The following is an 18397-nucleotide window of genomic DNA, read 5'->3' as shown; positions in this document are numbered from 1 at the left end:
GTGTCTTTCCCCTGAAGTGAGACATTCTCTGACCTCTCCCGTCAGGGCCCCCATGCTGCCTCCACTGTGGGGTGTCCCTTGGGCAGTGGTGCTGAGAGGGGGCCCTTTTTTTTTTTTTTATCAATGGAGATTTAACCCAAAGGCACTTAACCACTGCGTCACATTCCCCAGCCCTTTTTATTTTTTCGAGACAGGGTCTCAATAAGTTTCCTCCAGTCCCCCAAGATTAGTCTTGAACTTGCAATCTTCCCGTCTCAGCCTCCCAAAACACTGGGATTACAGGCTTTCTCCACCACGCGGCCTGCTTTACCTGCCTGCCTGCACCTTGCCGGTTACTCCACCTCTGGGCTCAGCTTCTTTAGCGCCTCCATTGCTTCTTCATTAGCTGCCTGCAGTCAGGAGCCTGTGGGCCTGGCTGGCAAGGTCAATTCACAGACTTAGGCCTGACCAGGAAACTACACCGGATGTCTGGCTGCAAAGCCACCTCCCTGGAGTCCTTCACTGCCACACGTGTGAGGATTGCCCGGCAGACCATCCTTACCTCCTACCCTCCGTGGTAAACACCCATGGGGAGCCTGCTTTCCTCACAGGGATCATCCAAGAAAAGATCCTGCTAAGGTTTCTTAAGCAGCGTTCACCTAGTGGCTAGGTTTACCTTAGGCTTTCTCTTAGCTGCTTGTTGCTGTGATCAAAACACTTAACAACTTAAGAGAAGTTGAGTTTGGCTGTGGTTTCAGAGGTGGGTTTGTGGTCAGCCAACCCATTTCTCTGAGCCACAGGTGAGGCAGAACATGAAGGGCATGTTGGAGGAAAGCTGCTCAGCTCATGATGACTGGGAGGGAGAAGGCGGGGTCCAGGGACAAAATGTATAGGATCCTTTAGGCTACATCATCCTGTGGCCCACTTCCTCTAGCCATGCACCACCTGCCTTCAAGCCATTAATCCATTAAGTGGATTAATACACTGATGAGGTTATACCTCTGATAATCCTGATCATTTCGCCTGCATTAACAGGAGCTTTTGGGGATACCTCATATCCAAACCATTGAGCTCTAGGGTCATAGGCCTCACCTTTTGAAATTCCCAGTTTGTTTGGGAGACCAAGCACTCAGTACAGGGACAGTAAACAGTGGGGTGAGGAAAACCTTGAAGCATTAGGGATGTAAGAAGTCTTGATGGGGCTGGGGCTATAGCTCAGTGGCAGAGCACTTGCCTAGCATGTGTGAGGCACTGGGTTCAATTCTTAGCAACACAGAAAAATAAAAGCATTCTTTTTTTTTTTTTTTTTTTTTTTTTTTTTTGTGGTGCTGGGAATTGAACCCAGGGCTTTGTGCTCACAAGGCAACCACTCTACCAACTGAGCTATATCCCCAGCCCCATTCTGTCCATTTTTTAAGAACTATTTACAAAAAAAAAAAAAAAAAAGGATTTCCTCTAGACCTCTGAATGCCAATCCTAGAACTACACAGGTTCCAGATCCTTCTGGACCTTGATCTGGGTCTGAAAGATCCTAAGTGCCTAAGCCTGGGTAGCCTGGGACCATCCCTACAAAAGGCCTGCTGAGCACTCCAGAAGAGACCATCCCACAGGCACTGGATACAACTCCAACCGCTATTCCATTTTTTTTTTTTTTTTAAGTGACCTACTGGGAATGGAACCCAGGGCCTTGCACATGAAAGACTGCCACTGAACCCAGCCACCTTGTTCTTAAGCTCAGACTAGAAACCCCCCAGGAAGCCTGGTTGGGGGCTCCTAGCAGCATTTTACTGATAGCAAGAACCTAGAAACGACTCAGGCCAACATCAGTGTAAAAGCCCCACACTGCAATGTTGCAGAACAGTAAAGATGCATTAACCACATGGATTAATAGTGACGTTGGATGGATGAAATGTGACTTTGAGAGGAGAAAATAGTGTAATACCAATGGTTCAAAAGCTAACATAAGCCTGGTGTGGTGGCACAAAGCTGTAAGCCCAGCAACTCAGGAGGGTAAGTCAGAACTATCAAATCTGAGGCCAGCCTCAGCAACTTAGTGAGGCCCTAAATAACTTAGTGAAACACTGTCTCAGGATGTAACAAAAAGGGCTAGGGATGAAGCTCAGGGTAAAGCACACCTGGGTTCAATCCCCAGTGCCAAAACACAAGTATGTGATAATTCTATTATCATTAAGAGAATATCTGATAGCACATTAAAAGGATTATATACCAAGACCATGTGAGATTTATCCCTGGAATGGTTCAACATAGGAAAATCAATGTAATTTACCAAATTAACAAAGGATAAAAAAAAATTCACGATTCTCTCAATATATGCAGAAAAGAGGCATTCTACAAAATTCAGCACCCTTTTTCATGAGAAAAGCTCAGCACACTGAAAGTAGAAGGAAATTAACATAAATATGGAAGAAAAACTACAGCTAACGTCATAAATGGTGAAAAACCAAAAGCTTTTCCTCCAAGAATGGGAATAGAGCAAAGATGTCCACTCTCACTACTTCATTTGAACATAGTATAGTACTGGGAATCCTAGCCAGAGCAAGGATTAAGCAAGAAAAATAAAATTTATTTAAATAAGAACTATTTAAAATTGTCGCTTGGTATGTGACATGATCCATGTGTATAGAAAATCCTAAAGACTCCATTCAAAAAGCTGTTAGAAAATGGGGGTGATACACACCTATAATCCCAGCTACTTGGAAGGCTAAGGTAGTATTGCAAATTCAAGGCTGGCCTGAGCATCTTAGTTATTTTGAAACCCAAGTTGAAGGCCAGCCTCAGCAACTTAGTGAGATCCTAAGCAACTTAGACCTGTCTCAAAATAAAAAATAAGGTCTGGGGGGATATGATTCAGTAGAGTGGTCCTGGGTTCAATCCCCAGTACAGGAAGGAAGGAAGGGAACAAGGAAACAGTAAGTCCTGCTGGGGTGAGGTTGAGGTACAGAAGACAATTAACAGAACAAAAAGAAAATATCTTTATTTTATTATATAGTCCCACTCATTTTAGACAAAACCATATGTCTAACTTGAAAGATTAGACCCAACTAGATGACTGTTGCCTATTGCTAGAAATTAAATCTAACCTAAAAAGCTAGAAAGGCAGTTCCAGAAACTATCTCCAAAACAATTTTAGGAGAAAAATTTCTCTCCTTTTTTTTTCCTTTCACAGGGCTTAACCTAACTCTTCATATATAGCTCAAATTCAGAAAATGATTATCTGGTTGAATGAGGTTAATAAAAATGGTCTTGTGCAGGCCATACTATAGCCCATCTCATAGAGTGCCTGCCTCACATGCTCGAGGCCCGGGTTCGAGTCACCAGCACTGTGGGATTGCAGAAATAAAAATGGTCTTGTCTTGTTACTTAAAAAAAAAAAAAAAGTTCTGGGGATATAGCTCAGTTGGTAAAGTCCTTGCCTCACATGCACAAGGCCCTGGGTTCAATCCCCAGTACCACAAAAATTTAAAAAAATAAATAAATAGGGCTGGGGCTATAGCTCAGTTGGGAGAACACTTGTCTCCCATGCACAAAGCCCAGGGTTCAATCCCCAGCACCAATAAATAAATAAATAAATAAGCCAGATGCAGTAGTACACACCTGTAATCCCAGTAGCTTGGGAGGCTGGGGCAGAGCCTGGTGTCATGGCACAAGCCTGTAATCCCAGTGGTTTAGGAGGCTGAGGCAGGAGGATCAAAAGTTCAAAGCCAGCTTCAGCAAAAGAGAGGTGCTAAGCAACTCAGTGAGACCCTGTCTCTAAGTAAAATACAAAACAGAATGGGAATGTTGCTCAGTAGTCCAGTGCCCCTGAGTTCAATCCTTGTATTCAACACCTGTTATTACTGCAAAAAAAAAAAAAAATTAAAATGATAAGAACAATTTTTTTTTTTTTGGTACCAGGGATTGAATTTAGGGAAATTTAACCACTGAGCCACATCCCCAGACCTTTTTATTTTGAAACAGGATTTTGCTAAATTGTTTATTGCCTCACTAAATTGCTGAGACTGGCCTTGAACTTTTGATCCTCCTGCCTTAGCCTCCTGAGTTGCTGGAATTACAGGCGTATGCCACCATACCCACCTTTTACCAAAATTTTTAAAAATCTTAAATATAAAAAGCAAAGGAAAATTATTGAACTGTTAGGAGGTAGTGTAGGCTAATATTGTCAAGGCCTTGGGATGAACAAATTTAGCTGTATTTAATGTTTTGTTTACCATTATTGTGGGTACATTTACACTGGATTCTAAGCAGCAAAGAGAACAGGTTTGTATTTATCATAAGACATCATTAAGGCAAGTCAGAGGGAGAATATATAATTTTATATATAAAATTCATATACAGAATATAGTTTATAAATAAAGGCAATTCAACTAAAAATGAGCAAAAATCTTAAAAGAACATTTCACAAAAATAATGTGAAGGGGCTAGGGATATAGCTCAGTTTGTAGAGTGTTTGCCTTGTAAGCACAAGGCCCTGGGTTCCATCCCCAGCACCATAAAAAAAAATAATAAAAAAAAATATATATGTATATATATATGTATATATATAAATATGTATATGTATAATATACATATATGTATATATATAATATATATATACACATATATATACATATATATATAAATAAAAGGGAAAACATACTTATTGCATTAGTATCCAGAGAAATGCACATTAAAGCCACTATGAGATGCCTCACTAGAATGGCTTAAACTTGCAGACAGACAATTCCAAGTAGTGGTGAGGGTGTGTGGAGCTCTCACACATTGCTGGTGAATGTGTAAATTAGTACAAAATTGAGAAACTGGTAGTATCTGTTGAAGTTTAAAACAAGCATATCGCATCCACTTCTAGGCTACCTTGACAGAAATGGCCACGTGTGTTCACCAAAAGACGTGCACAAACATGCTGAGCACTTCAAAGTGGTCCCCTTCTAGAGACAAGCTGAATGACACCTGGTGGCGGTGGGATGATGAGTGGCTCGCATAGTGAGATAGCAAGAAGACAGAAATGGAAAAGTCTGCCTGAGCAGAAAGCAGGCTGTGCGTACCACACTGTGGGGTTTGCCAGTTCATGATGATGGCAAAGTTCAGTTATTTCTTGCTGACAGCCTTCATGCCTTACTGCCTGCGTGGTGGCCTCTTCTGAGCTGAGCCACTGCTATGGTACATTCATGAGCTGGAATGCTGGCATGCTGTATAAAAAATGAAAACAAGAAAGTAAAATTATGGCTAGAGACAGGAATGAATGTCACAAACATACCATGAGCCAGGTGTGGTGGCTGTAATCCTAGTGACTCAGAAGGCACAGGCAAGAGAACTGCAAGTTCAAGGCCAGCAATTTAGGCAGACTTTTACATGTTCAATGTTCAAATGTCAGGTTAAAAAAAAGCTAAAAAGCTAAACGGGCTGGGGCTGTAGCTCAGTGGTAGAGTGCTTGCCTCACATGTGTGAGCACTAGGTTTGATCCTCAGCACCACTTAAAAATAAGCAAATAAAAGAAAGGCGTGCTGTCCATCTATGACTATTAAAAAAAAAAAAAGCTAAACAAACTGATTAATAAATACAATTGCATCAGAAACATGGGTCTGAAATATCACAGGACACATAAATATTTGGTATGATCTAGATGTATAATTTCATTTTTAAAATGTACATGTGCCTGCAAATATATGTGTTTGGATACACTTTGCAACATTTTTTGTAATAGCAAAAATGTTGGAGGGAATAAATATGTCCAAGATGAATGGATAAGTAAATTTGAGACATTTATACAATGGAATACTATACAATAGTCAAAATGAATAGGCATGACTCAGGCATCAACTCAAACAACTCCCAATAATCTGATGTTAAATGAAAAAATAAATTTGCACAAGATTGAATGTACAGTATCACTGTAAGTATATAAGCACAAACAAAGGAAAGGGTTAATCATTTTTTGAGCACCAAATATGCACCAGAGGCCTACCTTAGTTAGCCTCTAATAATATTAGGTGTTTTTCAGAGGCCAGGAAACTGAGGTTCAGTGAGGTTCCACAGAGCCCAGAAGCAGCCCAGAGCTGCTGACCCACAGGCTGGCTCCTCACAGCAGTCTCCCATCCGTCAGCCCAAGGACCTGGGCCTGGGCTTACTCTGGGCAAGAGGCCCTGTAACTCCAGCCTCTGCTCCCACCCCTGCCCACTGCCTGGGGAAGCCCCGGCTGAGCTGGACTGCCCACAATGCCTCCCATTCAGCTCTGTCACTGCCGCCAGGCCTGTGGGCCAAGAAGGGGGGTTCCTGCAGACTCCAGCCAGGGACTGGGGACCGCTGCTGGCCTTTCCCTTGTGCTGCGCCTCCGGTCTGGGCTGGCAGTTTGAGGCGGCATGGAAGGGTGAGTCTTTGGGGCCCCAGCCTTAGATCAGCCGGGTGGTTGCAGGAAAGTCCCTGCTTTTCTCTGAGAGTCTGGCAGACTGGGGCTCTGGGATCTTCCTGGGCCTGAGAGTCAAGAAGGGTCTCCCAGAGGTGGGTCCTGAGGAGCAGTGGAGGGAACGTGGCTGCTCTGGTGCTCCTGGGGTTAGTCCTCTGGGGCTCAGCAGCAGTCCCTGAGCCCTCCACCTTGTCCCTTCAGGCATCTGCCTAAGGACGCTCCCTGGCCTGCCCCGAGCCATAGCCTTTGACACAGCTCTGGAGAAGGCCACCAGCTCCAAGACAGGGGTGGACCCTGATAGTCAGAAAGCAGAGGCAGGGAGGCCCGGGGGGGAGGGGGAGCAGCCTAGGCATCAGGAGAGGCTGCTCAGACAAACTGTGACAAACTGAGAACAGAAAGAAGAACAGGGCAAGCCTGGGCTGTGGGCAAAGCCATTTCAGGTATGCTCGTGGTGGGGACCACGACAAGAAGGAGGGTGGAAGTCAGCTGCAGAGTCAGGGTCAGGACGTCCACTAAAGACGGCAGGAAGATGCTGGAGTGTTCCTGGCTGGGGTGTCAGGAAAGAGGCCTGGATGGATGGACAGATGACTGGTGGGCAGCTGAGCTGATACATCTTGCCCAGAGCACAGTCCAAAATCCACACCCTCGTTCCCTCCCCCTGATCCAGTCCAGGTCAGCTGGGTGGTTCCCAGGTGAGGGGAGGACAGAAGGGAAATGAACAGGAGAGAAGCCTGAGCTGCCTGCTTGCCGTGACTGAGCGGCTCTGCCCTGCCTGTAAGGCTCACCCGAGGATCTCAGTCCTCCAACACCTGGCCATCCAGCCCTCCTTGAAACTTGAGCTAGGTTTGGGTCCCCTCTGACTGACAAATTGTCATCTCAAGATGGGCATCGTGATGCCACTTGCTCCTGAGGAGAAGGCACCACGTCTAAGGATAGGCTGTTCACACGGCCTGGGTGCATACTGTGACCCCCCAGGCTCCTTCTCACGCTCGGCTGTTGTCACTGAGCCTGTGGACAGGTAATCAAAGGGTTGACTTTATGAGCCATGGCTTCCTCCCGTGTAAAACTAGACTGATAACAGAATCTTCGATGCCTGGGGCGAGGAAGGGGCTCAGGCTGATGGCACTTCCATGGGCCTGAGGGAGAAAGGTTCGGAGAGGTTCTGGAGGCAGAAGCTGCACAGTGGACAGTGTTGAGGACTCTGCCCCTGTGGACAGTCACTCTCTCTGCTTCTCCCAGTCTGCCGAGCTCCACCCATGTCCCCTTGGTGCTGCCACTGCTTCTGCTGCTGCTACTGGGTCCAGCGTGCCAAACAGCTGCCCAGCGCTGCCCACGGACCTGTGTCTGCGACAACTCCAGGCTGCATGTTGCCTGCCGTCACCAGAACCTCACTGAGGTTCCAGACACCATTCCTGAGGTCAGCAGGGCAGAAAATGGGCACAGGGTGGCTAGTGGGGTAGTGGGAGGAGCCTGGGTCGGACACCAGTGGCTCTGCCACTGACTTGGCTGAGAGAGCTTGGATTTAAAACCCTTCCTGTGTGGCTAGATTAAGTTGATAGATATCAAATCCACTGCAGATCAGTGGCAGAGCACTGTGGGGAAGCAAGGAGGGATGCTGTCTCTACCCTACGCTTATGAGTGACAAGACAGTGTGCAAGTGTCATAGTGGGGATTCTCAGTGGCTGGAGAGGAAGGCTTCCTGGAGGAGGGGTCAGGAAGTAGGGTGAAGAAAAATGAGGGGGAGGGAAGGGGGGAAGGAGTATCCCCAGGCCTGCGACCCTGTGCAGCTCAGCCTTGCCTCCCGTGTCCCCAGCTGACCCAGAGGCTGGACCTCCAGGGCAACATGCTCAAGGTGATCCCTCCAGCTGCCTTCCAAGCCCTGCCTTACCTCACACATCTGGACCTGCGGCACTGTCAGGTGGAGCTGGTGGCCGAGGGCGCCTTCCGAGGCCTGGGCCGCCTGCTCCTCCTCAACCTGGGCTCCAACCGCCTGAGCTCGTTGCCCCAAGAGGCGCTGGACGGGCTGGGCTCGCTGAGGCGGTTGGAGCTGGAGCGGAACATACTGGAGGAGCTGCGGCCTGGGACCTTCGGGGCCCTGGGCGCGCTGGCCACGCTGAACCTGGCCCACAACGTGCTGGTCTACCTGCCTGCCATGGCCTTCCAGGGCCTGCTGCGCGTCCGCTGGCTGCAGCTGTCGCACAACGCGCTCAGCGTGCTGGCCCCCGAGGCCCTGGCCGGCCTGCCCGCCCTGCGCCGGCTCAGCCTGCACCACAATGAACTCCAGGCCCTGCCCGGGGCCGCCTTGTCCCAGGCCCGCGGCCTGGCCCGGCTGGAGCTGGGCCACAACCCTCTCACCTACACGGGTGAGGAGGACGGGCTGGCGCTGGCCGGCCTGCGGGAGCTGACGCTGGACCACGGCGCGCTGCAGGCCCTGGGGCCCCGGGCCTTCGCCCGCTGCCCGCGCCTGCACACCCTGGACCTCCGAGGGAACCAGCTGGACACGCTGCCCCCGCTGCAGGGCCCGGGCCAGCTGCGCCGGCTGCGGCTGCAGGGCAACCCGCTGTGGTGCGGCTGCCAGGCGCGGCCCCTGCTCGAGTGGCTGGCGCGGGCGCGCGTGCGCTCGGACGGCGCGTGCCGAGGACCGCGGCGGCTGCGAGGCGAGGCCCTGGACGCCCTGCGGCCCTCAGACCTGCGCTGCCCGGGAGACGCCGCCGAAGAGGAGGAAGAGGAGGAGGAGCGGGCGGGGGCTGCGGCTCGCGCCCCTCCACGCGCCCCGAAGGAGGAGGACGGGGCGGCCACGCCCTGCCCGCGCGCCTGCGTGTGCGCCGCCGAGTCCCGCCACAGTGGCTGTGAGGGCCGCGGCCTGCAGGCGGTGCCCCGCGGCTTCCCCAACGGCACTCAGCTCCTGGACCTGAGGTGGAACCACTTCCCCTCCGTGCCTCCAGCCGCCTTCCCTGGCCTGGGCCACCTGGTGTCGCTGCACCTACAGCACTGTGGCATCGCAGAGCTGGAGGCGGGCGCCTTGGCGGGGCTGGGCCGCTTGATCTACCTCTACCTCTCTGACAACCAGCTTTCCGGGCTCAGCGCGGTCGCCCTGGAAGGGGCCTCCCACCTTGGCTACCTGTACCTGGAACGCAACCGCTTCCTGCAGGTGCCGGGGGCCGCCCTGCGCGCCCTGCCCAGCCTCTTCTCCCTGCACCTGCAGGACAACGCTGTGGACCACCTGGCACCTGGGGACCTGGCTGGGGTGCGGGCCTTGCGCTGGCTCTATCTGAGTGGAAACCGCATCACCCAGGTGTCCCCTGGGGCGCTGGGCACAGCTAGGGACCTGGAGAAATTGTACCTTGACAGGAACCAGCTGCGGGAAGTGCCCACTGGGGCCTTGGAGGGGCTGCCTGCCCTCCTGGAGCTGCAGCTCTCTGGGAATCCACTCAGGGCCCTGCAAGACGGGGCCTTCCGGCCGGTGGGCAGGTCACTGCAGCACCTCTTCCTGAACAGCAGTGACCTGGAGCAGGTGGGCACCTGGTGTGTGGCCAGGGAGGCAGCACAGGGCTACATGTGGCACACGTTCAGCTGCAGCCATTTGCCCCCTCAGTGCCAGGTTTTAGGTTGAGCATGGGAACCCTGAGTTAAATAGACAATTCATCCAGGTGTGGGTTATAAGCCAGGTGGAATTCAGTGCCACACTGCTAGAGGACTGTCCAGGGAGGGCACTGCCAGGGCATGGAGGAAGGGAGGAAGGAATTTGGGGTTATCTCCTGTTGACAGCCCTGTTGGAGGCTTTGCTGTAGAAAGTACCATGAACTGGACAACAGGGGAACCTGAGTTTTGACCAGTACTGACCTTCCAACCTTGGCCTCCTTGGGCTCTACAACTTCCCCTCTGCTGGGGAGGGTGGAGCTTCCCCCCAGCCCAGGGGCAGGACAGACCTGGCAGGAGCTCACGCCAGGGTCTGGCCCTTCCTTGCAGATTTCTCCTGGGGCCTTCTCAGGCCTGGAGCTGGGGCTCCAGAGCCTACACCTGCAGAAGAACCAGCTTCGGACTCTGGCGGCCCTGCCCAATCTCAGGCAGCTGGAGCTCATCGACCTTAGCGGCAATCCCTTCCATTGCGACTGCCAGCTTCTCCTGCTGCACAGGTAGGCACTCTACCTGGACCCCCAGCCAGGGATCCACCAGCTGCTCTCAGTCAAGCCCCCACCATCTCCCTGGGGCACCATGTCAGTGTGGCTGAACAGCCGGCAGGGGCCAGGGTGGGCCAGGTCAGAACAAGAAAGAATGTGCTCCCCCTGGGGTCAGTTGTCCTCCCTGGGGGTCCTTGGTGGACCTCTCTGAACCTCAATTCCTTCATCTGTAAAGTAGGAATGATATTTGTCCTGTCCAGAGGGCTAGGACCTACTAAATGTGTGTATTATTTTTATTTAATTTTACATAATTACACAAGAAAGTAACAAGACCCTGGAGTCAGGCAGACCTGGACTCTGAGATTTTACCAACACACACAAGCCACATAACCTGTCTGTGCCCATCTGTGAAAAGGGGATGGGTATTGAATTTACCTCATCGTGGCTGCTGTAAGAATTCAGCTGAATTAGTTAGCATACACAGATTAACGTGAATAGCACCTGGTCTGTCATAAGCCCTCTGAACTTACTATTCTCATTCCGCCTTCATGGAGAAGGGGTCTGAGGCTTGCAGTAACTTCGAGGTCACATGGATGGTGATCCTGAGCCAGGACTCTGAGCACAGTTGCTGCCCGTTTCCCCACCACCCCTCATTCTCGGGAAGGCTCCCGACGGCACACCAGCACAGTGGGCTCCCCTGCTCTCTTCCCTCCTCAGGTGGCTCACTGGGCTGAACCTGCGGGTGGGGGCCACCTGTGCCACCCCTCCCAGTGCCCGTGGCCAGAGGGTGAAGGCTGCAGCTGCTGTCTTCAAAGCCTGTCCAGGCTGGGCTGCCAGGAAGGCCAGGCGGACACCAGCCTTCAACCCTGGTGTCAGGAGGACCCCCATCAAGCGAACACAGCAAGGAGCAGACAAGGTTGGCCTAGGGCTGGTGGCAGGGCCCAAGGCCTCAGGGCTGCCTTGGGGCCATTGGATGGGGTTTGTGTGAGTTCCCTGGGGGCTGCTACAACAAGGCACTAGGAATTGGGTCGTTTAGAATAACAGAAATGTGACTGTTCTGTAGACTGGAAGTTGGAAATCAAGGTGTTGGCAGGACTACACTGTTCCTGAAGCCTGGAGTGGAAGGATCCTTTCTTGCTGCTAGCTGCTGGCAGCCTGAGACATTCTGTGGCTGATGGTGGCATAATCCTACCTGCCTCCATCTTCACCTGATATCTTGCCTCTCCTCTGTCTCTGCAAATCCCTCTTTTTAAAGGATACCAGTCACATTGGAACAGGGCCCACCCTAAAAGAACCTCGTTTTAATTTCATTACCTCTGTTAAGATCCTCTTTCCAAATAAGTTCAGACTCCGAGTTACTGGGGGTTAAGACTCCAACATATCTTTTTGGAGGAAAGACAATTCAGTGTTCTGTAGGCTGGGAGTGAGGTAAGACCCCCAGTGGCAGGCAAGATCTGCCTTAGAAGCCAGACCTGATGCTAGCTTTAGTGACTCAGCAACATTGGTCTCATCTGACACTCATGTGGCACTGACCTTCTTCCAAGCACTGTACTGTTAAACAGCCCTGATGCTTCTCCCAGTCAGCCCCAGCAGAGACATGAGGGATGCTGAGCTGGGCTCAGGAGTGAAGATCTGAGGAGTCCACCTCCAGACAGGGTTTCAGCAGGAATCGGGAACTCAGGCCATTTGATCCATTTCTGACATGGAACTACTCCTAGTGCTAGCTGGGCATGGTGGTGCCTGCCTGTAATCCCAGCAGCTTGGGAGGCTGAGGCAGGAGGATCCCAAGTTCAAGGCCAGTCTCAGCAATTTACCAACACCCTGTCTCAAAGAAGAAGAAGAAGAAAAAAATGGAGCTGGTGATGTGGCTCAGTGGTTAAGCACCATAAGTACCAATTCCTAGTGCAAGCTGGAGTTCTGGGTTATTTTAATGAATAGCAGTTTCTCCCCAGGGATATGGAGGAATTGAAGGCTAAGGGCTCCAACCCTGGCAGTGTTCCAGACTGGAGGTGCCAGCCTACTGAGGGCATGAGGCTGCACATCTTTTCCCCTTGAGGTCCCAACATGGTATCTGGCACACACAAGTGCTCCATGATGTTGATGGGACAAATGGGAGTCCTGTTGGTAATATGGCAGGGCCCTGGGCTTAACCCCACCACTGTTACTTAACATTGTAGATTTAAGCAACCAAGTTACAAAACCTCACCTCAGAGCGAGGTCAGTGTGTGCCTCACAGGGTTACTGTGAAGGCACATAAGCTAACCCTGTCCTTGGTCTCATGCTGGCGTGGGAAGCTCTCGTTAAGACGTGGTTGTTCCCTTGCTCCCCTGCCCTTGAACAGGGTGGTCATTCCAGGATGGTCCTGGGAAGGCGGAGAGGTGTGGGGTGGTTTCCTGCAGGGTTTGGTCTGATCTGTACCAGCAACCCTAAAGGGGACTCAGGCAGGGGCAGCAGGAGGAGAGTTCTGGGACTCTTCCTAGCCAGCAACCCATTACTGAGACTCCAGGACCTTCAGTTCTACCCAAGGGTGAGATGAGGCACATAGCTCACTCTGAATCTTGAGTAAAAATTTCTAAGAGGTTGACACTTCCATCTGTGACAAATCAAACTGACCTACAGCACCAGCAACACGAATCAGGTGCACTTTCTTATATTTCATGAACACTCATGGATCCCAACTTTTTACCAGGTCTGAGTGAGGAACTAGGGATGGAAAAGTTCCATGCTCCCTTTGGGGAGGGGAACAGCAGAAATGTAAGGACAAATTAGTACAAATTAGTGGTTGTTAGGGGGAGAGGGCACTTAGCTGGTGATGGCAGATGCCATTTACTCTGTGGTCTTCTTTGGGTAGAAACTTATTGTCTTCACCCTCGATACCGTGGTAACAGACTGGACTTTAGCACGTAGGGGAGTTAACTGTCTAATATAAATGGAGGAGCCTGGGGAGGCCAGGCCTGGGCCAGAGTGGCACCCAGCATGTCCTGCAGCTCTGCCCTCATCATGGGGACCTTCTGCTCATGACTTCATTCAGGAAGGAACAAAAGGTCAAATGGCATATAAGCCACTTGTCCCAGAAACTCTTGGGTCTGGACAATGCCTAACTGCTAAGGTACCTGATGAAATGGCCCTTGAGACCCATGCAGGCAGCCTGGACCTGGGTCTGTCAGCTGGGCTCCTGAGCAGACAGAAGAGCCAAACTGCACCCTGGGACCCTCTTTCTCCCAATATCCTCCCCCCAGGGGCTAATGTCACTAACTTGTCACCACCTAAGTCTGGAAGCTGGCATATGCTGAGGGCAGGAATAGCTGTTCTGGACAGAGACCTGCCTGGGTCTTGAGGCAACCCAGTGATCTTCCATTTTTCAAGCCTATTTATTTACTTAAGGAAATCAGCCTGGGCCAATGGGCCATTTTCTGGGCCTGTGTTCTAACCAGGGCTTTAGCAAGGGCAACAGAACCAAGCTTTCTCTGCACCTGTCCAGAAAGGCCCAGCCTGTGATGACTGATGCCTACACCCCCATCTCAGGCATGGACCTGTCCCAGGTCCTGAGCCAGCCTAGTCTGCACACCTCGGCAAGCAGCAGACAGACCCAGACCCAGGTTGCCTGCATGGGGCTCAAGGGCCTTGGCAGGCCCAAAAGGCAGCTGGACAGGGCAGCACAGCTATAGCCCTTGCAGGACAGAGGGACCCACATGGCCACCGTCCAACACACAGGTGGGAAGGGAAGGGCTGGGGACCTAGCTGCCTCCACCCTAGGTTCTGGGATGCTATGGGAAAGGCAGGATGGATCAGTTTTGAAGAAGACTAACTGGGAGGAGCAAAAGCAGCTGGAACCTGGGCAGACACCAGATGAACTTCGAGAGTACACTTTCAGAGACTAGTGGAGAGAATCAAGTAAGGAATTGAAAGAACTTGGACAGTAAGAAAAGTGAGCTGGCGGGCACACCTGCTATACCTGCTCCTCCCCTACCCCAGGGGGTGCTGGGAAGGAGTGGGAAGATTGTCCTTAATGGTTCTTGGGCAGCAGAGCTGGTCATACCCTAGGTCAAGGCCATACCAGACCCAGGTTAACAAGGACAAGGAATGAAAATGTCAGGCAGGTTCAACCCAAACTAGAAGGGCTGAGCTCACTCTACGCTGCTGTCCCTAGCAGCAAGCAGCCTGGCCTCCCCCATCACCAAGTTGGCCCAGGAGGCCCAGGCCCTGTAAGCCTCCCCCACTGTCCTTTTAGGAAATGTCAGCCAGTGCGCATGCCAACAGAGAAAAGGGGTAAAGGCCACCTCACATGTCACCAACACCCATTATCCCGGTCAGTGCTTCTCTGCTGCCTGCCACTGCAGGCCTGAGGGTGCAAGGAGGAGCAGGGTGTCCACGCACAAGGCGCTCAGGGCCTTCTGCCTGGATTGACGTAGGCAGAGCTGCTCCTGTCCCACCTCTCACTGTCAGCCCGGGGACCTTCCACTCAGAGCTGCTTCGTAATTTTATTCTTGGGCAAATGTACAGGTGGATCACACACCGTCTTGTCCCTCGTCTTCCAGCGTGATGGCAGCAGTGCCCACCGGTGGGGGTACAGTAGGGTGGGCAACAAGTGCACCAGCTTCAGGAGCCTGGGCCGCATAGGGAGTCACTCAGACCAGTTTGGGGCCTCAGGCAGTCCCAGGCATGCAGGCCTCTCCAGAGGAGGGTGGAGGCAACAGGTAGGTTCTTCAGCTCGCAGCCTCCACACACCAGGCAGGGTGGACCCAAGAAAGGCTCAGTCTCCCAACTCAAGTCGGGTGGAGGGGTGGTGGCACAGAGGAGCCCGGCCTCCCCTCTGCTCCAGCCCAGGTGGGCTCAGTCATCTGTCTCTTGCTTGATGTTGTCCAGGGGGACAGGCAGCTCTGGACTAGGAGCCTTGTCAGGTGAAGCTGTGTCCAGGTGCTCTTCCTTCACACACACGGCAATGACTAGAGGGAAGCAGAGAATGAGCGTGCAGTGCCGGGAAGGTGGGGTACACAGCGGGTCAAGGGACCTGGCTTCCTGCAGATGGGGCCCGCAGGAGGTGGCGGGGAGCTGTGGAGACCACCTTCCTGCTCACCTCCCAGAAGCTACAGCAGAGAAGGATCAGGGTGTTGGGTGTGCCAGAGATAGTGGCATCTCCCAGTCTGCCCCCAACCTGCCAAGTCCATCCAGTAGGTAGAGGAACAGAGGAAGAAGGCAGAGCATCTGGCTGGACAGAGACTGAGCTTGGCTCAGAGTTGGGGGCAGGTGTTTGGGAAGCTCTCCAGGCCCAGTGGTTCAAGGACTACTTGGTGCCCAGAAAACTCTCTTCAAACCTGACTCTACTCTTCTGTGCCCAGGTGGGAAAGGAGAGGGGCCCCCTCTGAGCATGGAGCAGGCTGGCCCTGCCTTGACCTCACCCGGCGGCTCTTACTCTCGTCAGCAATGGGCTCCGATGAGACCTTCCCCGCAGCCTGCAGGTCGTCCTCCAGCAGGGGCTTCTTGGACCCCTGTCTGAGGGGCCGAGTCTTGGTCGGTGGAATCCTTTTCCCTTTGAATAAAAATGGAATGAACCCAGCATTAGGGTCCTATCTACACAAGGCTTGCAGGGCTGGGTCTCGTCCAGTGGCAGCAGCATAGCAGAGGGGAAGTGCCAGTTTGGGACAAAGGGCCTGGCCTACAACTGACAGTGCTCCTCACCGGCTGGACGTCCCAAGGTCGGAGAGGACTGCTCCAGTGGGGGATCACTACCACCTCCTTGGAGCCAAGGCTCAGGGCGGTCTGGGCACCGATGCCTCCACCTGACATGCCACGTCCCAGCCCTGACCGTTCCGAGTGGCAAGCCCCTCCTCCCAGTCCCACATTTTCTGACTGCACTCAGGGCCTGGCCCTTGTGCTCCTCCTGCCTCAGCCTCCTGACGGCTGGGACTGCAGGTGTGTGCCACTGTGCCAGCCCCTTGCTGGAGCTCAGTCCTGCCTGGGGCCTTGTCCCTGTCTTGGCTTGTCCTGTTTCAGGATGTGCTTCTCTCCTCATGGTGCCATGTTGAGAGGATCTGTCACCTACCACCAGGGCCTGCAGCTCTGAGGGTGGCCCACCAGGGCTCAGGATCTGCTAAGTGGAGTCTGCTTGTCCACTCGGCAGCCCCCCATGCTCCTCTCCTCCAAGGGGGTCTTGAGAGGGCAGCAGCCTTGGGACAGCAGTGTATATTTCCTCTGTGCCTTTTTCTTTACGACCTAGCAGCTGCAGGTACCTAGGGTCCATGCTGTTTTCCAGCTCTGCACAGCAGTGATGGAGATGCCCCTCTCTAATACAGTCTCTTGCTCCCTTTCCTCAGTGTCCTGACCACTGTCAGACTGAACTCCCTCCTTACTGATGCTCTGGTCCCCAAATGCACCAAGTGCAGGGTCCCAGACTGACAGGCAGGAGAAGAGAGGAGGAAAACGAAGACAGCAGCGGGGTGGGCGGCAGGAGCAGCTGCCTGGGGGCTCGCTTACTTTTCTTTCCAAATTGTTTCTTTTTCTTCTTTGTGGCCTCTTTGGCTTTCAGAGGTGTGGCTGGTTCTGTTATTGAAGGAAAGAGACGAGAAGAGAGCTCTGGAGGATGCAGGGTGCATCCTGAGGCCCCAGTCCCCTCACACACAGGGCACCCCAAGGAGGGAAGCCACAGCGGGGCAGTGAGAACTGGGTGGGCCTGGGGAGGGGCTGGGGAGCAGCTGTCCCGGCTTCCCACCCTTGTCACCAGGGCTGCTTAAGGGGCCTGGGTGGTTTACCTGGGTGCACAAGGACCCGAGCATATGACAGAGTGGGCAAGATGAAGGAAGGAGCTCTGCAGGCCGGAGGGAGAGGGAGACAGAGAAGTCAGGAGCAGGGCGGGAGGCAGAGTGTCCCTGAGACTTCTCAATCTCATGCCAAAGAGTGAGCTGGCATGGCGGGGTGGGGCAGGGAGGTAGGTGGGAAAGAAAGAGGAGGAGGAAGAAAGTTAAGAGTCTTAGCACCACGGGAGCCCCGACCTGCAGCCACAGGAGGCTGGAGCTGGTAGCCGGTGAGCTCGCACCAGCCGACGGGGTAGATGTCTGGGGACTCGCAGTCCACCCACTGGTCATACTCGTTGTCCCAGCCATCGAAGTGGATGCTGAGGAGCCGGTGCACCACCCGCTTCACTGTGGCCACACAGATGAGCCGGGGCTCCATCAGGTCCACGGCCTCCAGCTTCATGCCCACCTTGAAGCCATGGTTGGGGCAGTCCTGGGGGAAGAAGGCACTTGCCAGGCCAGCCAGCTCGCTTCCCCAGCAGGTTTGCCTGGGGTGGGAGGAGTGGGAAGGGGGCTGGCACCAGAGGCCTGTCGGGGAAGGTCCTCTGGACACCCACTCCACCAAGCCCCTTTCCCAAGCACCAGCTCCTCTGAGGGGCCCAGCTAACTGAGGCTCAGTGAGTGCCATGTCACAGTGTGGGACTTCTCTGGAAGCAGCTGATCTCAGCAGCAGGGCCTCAAGAGAAGAGGCTGGAATTGCCACCACTGATAGCAGTGGAACCAGTCCCGAGGCCGCCACAGACCACTTGCTCCATCCCTGGTCTCCTCACCATGTTGAAGAGTCTTGATGGAGCTGCTCTCGACTTGGTCTTCTCCAAGTAGGTGTCCCAGTTGAAAGTTTGTGTCTCATACCCTGGAAGAAAGAGGAGGGTAAGCAATAAGTAGGAAGTGGGCCAGGGTTAAGGGGCACACTGCCCGAAAAGTCACTACAGCTTGGGCAGGACCCAGCCTGAGGTCTCCATAGCAGCTCTCTTCCTTCCTTCCTGGGCTAGCACCTGCTCAATGACCACAGTCTTGTTGCACAGGCTGTTCACTGCCCAACAGCACAAGTGGAAGCTCCATTTACCCACCGCATGCTGGCCATG

The 18397-nt window shown here is 52.9% G+C and overlaps 2 protein-coding genes across 23 annotated transcripts in view; one reads left to right on the top strand and one right to left on the bottom strand.

Annotated features, from left to right (window-relative positions):
* The first annotated feature begins 6247 nt into the window (after positions 1 to 6247).
* Chadl (chondroadherin like) overlaps positions 6248 to 18397 on the top strand; it is a 22267-nt gene continuing 10117 nt past the window's right edge. For 10 of the 20 annotated variants that reach the window (XR_007108228.1, XR_007108229.1, XR_007108227.1 and 7 more), the window contains exons 1-5: positions 6248 to 6364; positions 7640 to 7817; positions 8214 to 9914; positions 10370 to 10536; positions 11239 to 11437. Coding sequence is in view for 16 of the 20 variants with exons in the window: in XM_047548560.1 (XP_047404516.1) it covers positions 6357 to 6364; positions 7640 to 7817; positions 8214 to 9914; positions 10370 to 10536; positions 11239 to 11437 (2253 nt within the window). In the remaining 4 variants the exon portion in view is untranslated. Of the gene's footprint in view, positions 6365 to 7639; positions 7818 to 8213; positions 9915 to 10369; positions 10537 to 11238; positions 16191 to 18397 lie in introns of those variants that run through there. The other 10 variants (XR_007108230.1, XM_047548573.1, XM_047548570.1 and 7 more) reach the window with 4 other exon arrangements.
* L3mbtl2 (L3MBTL histone methyl-lysine binding protein 2) overlaps positions 10861 to 18397 on the bottom strand; it is a 24704-nt gene continuing 17167 nt past the window's right edge. The window contains exons 13-17 of one of the 3 annotated variants that reach the window (XM_047548578.1): positions 18083 to 18165; positions 17511 to 17745; positions 16996 to 17061; positions 15921 to 16051; positions 10861 to 15467 (exon numbers count right to left, since the gene is read on the bottom strand). In XM_047548578.1, the coding sequence (XP_047404534.1) occupies positions 15450 to 15467; positions 15921 to 16051; positions 16996 to 17061; positions 17511 to 17745; positions 18083 to 18165 (533 nt within the window). In that variant the 3' untranslated portion in view covers positions 10861 to 15449. Of the gene's footprint in view, positions 15468 to 15920; positions 16052 to 16995; positions 17062 to 17270; positions 17327 to 17510; positions 17746 to 18082; positions 18166 to 18397 lie in introns of those variants that run through there. The other 2 variants (XM_047548576.1, XM_047548579.1) reach the window with 2 other exon arrangements.

The sequence above is a fragment of the Sciurus carolinensis genome, chromosome 4, assembly GCF_902686445.1.
Source record: "Sciurus carolinensis chromosome 4, mSciCar1.2, whole genome shotgun sequence".
Lineage (NCBI taxonomy): Eukaryota > Metazoa > Chordata > Mammalia > Rodentia > Sciuridae > Sciurus > Sciurus carolinensis.
The sequence above is the reverse complement of the archived record's forward strand: the minus strand, read 5'-3'. Positions and strand labels throughout refer to the sequence as shown.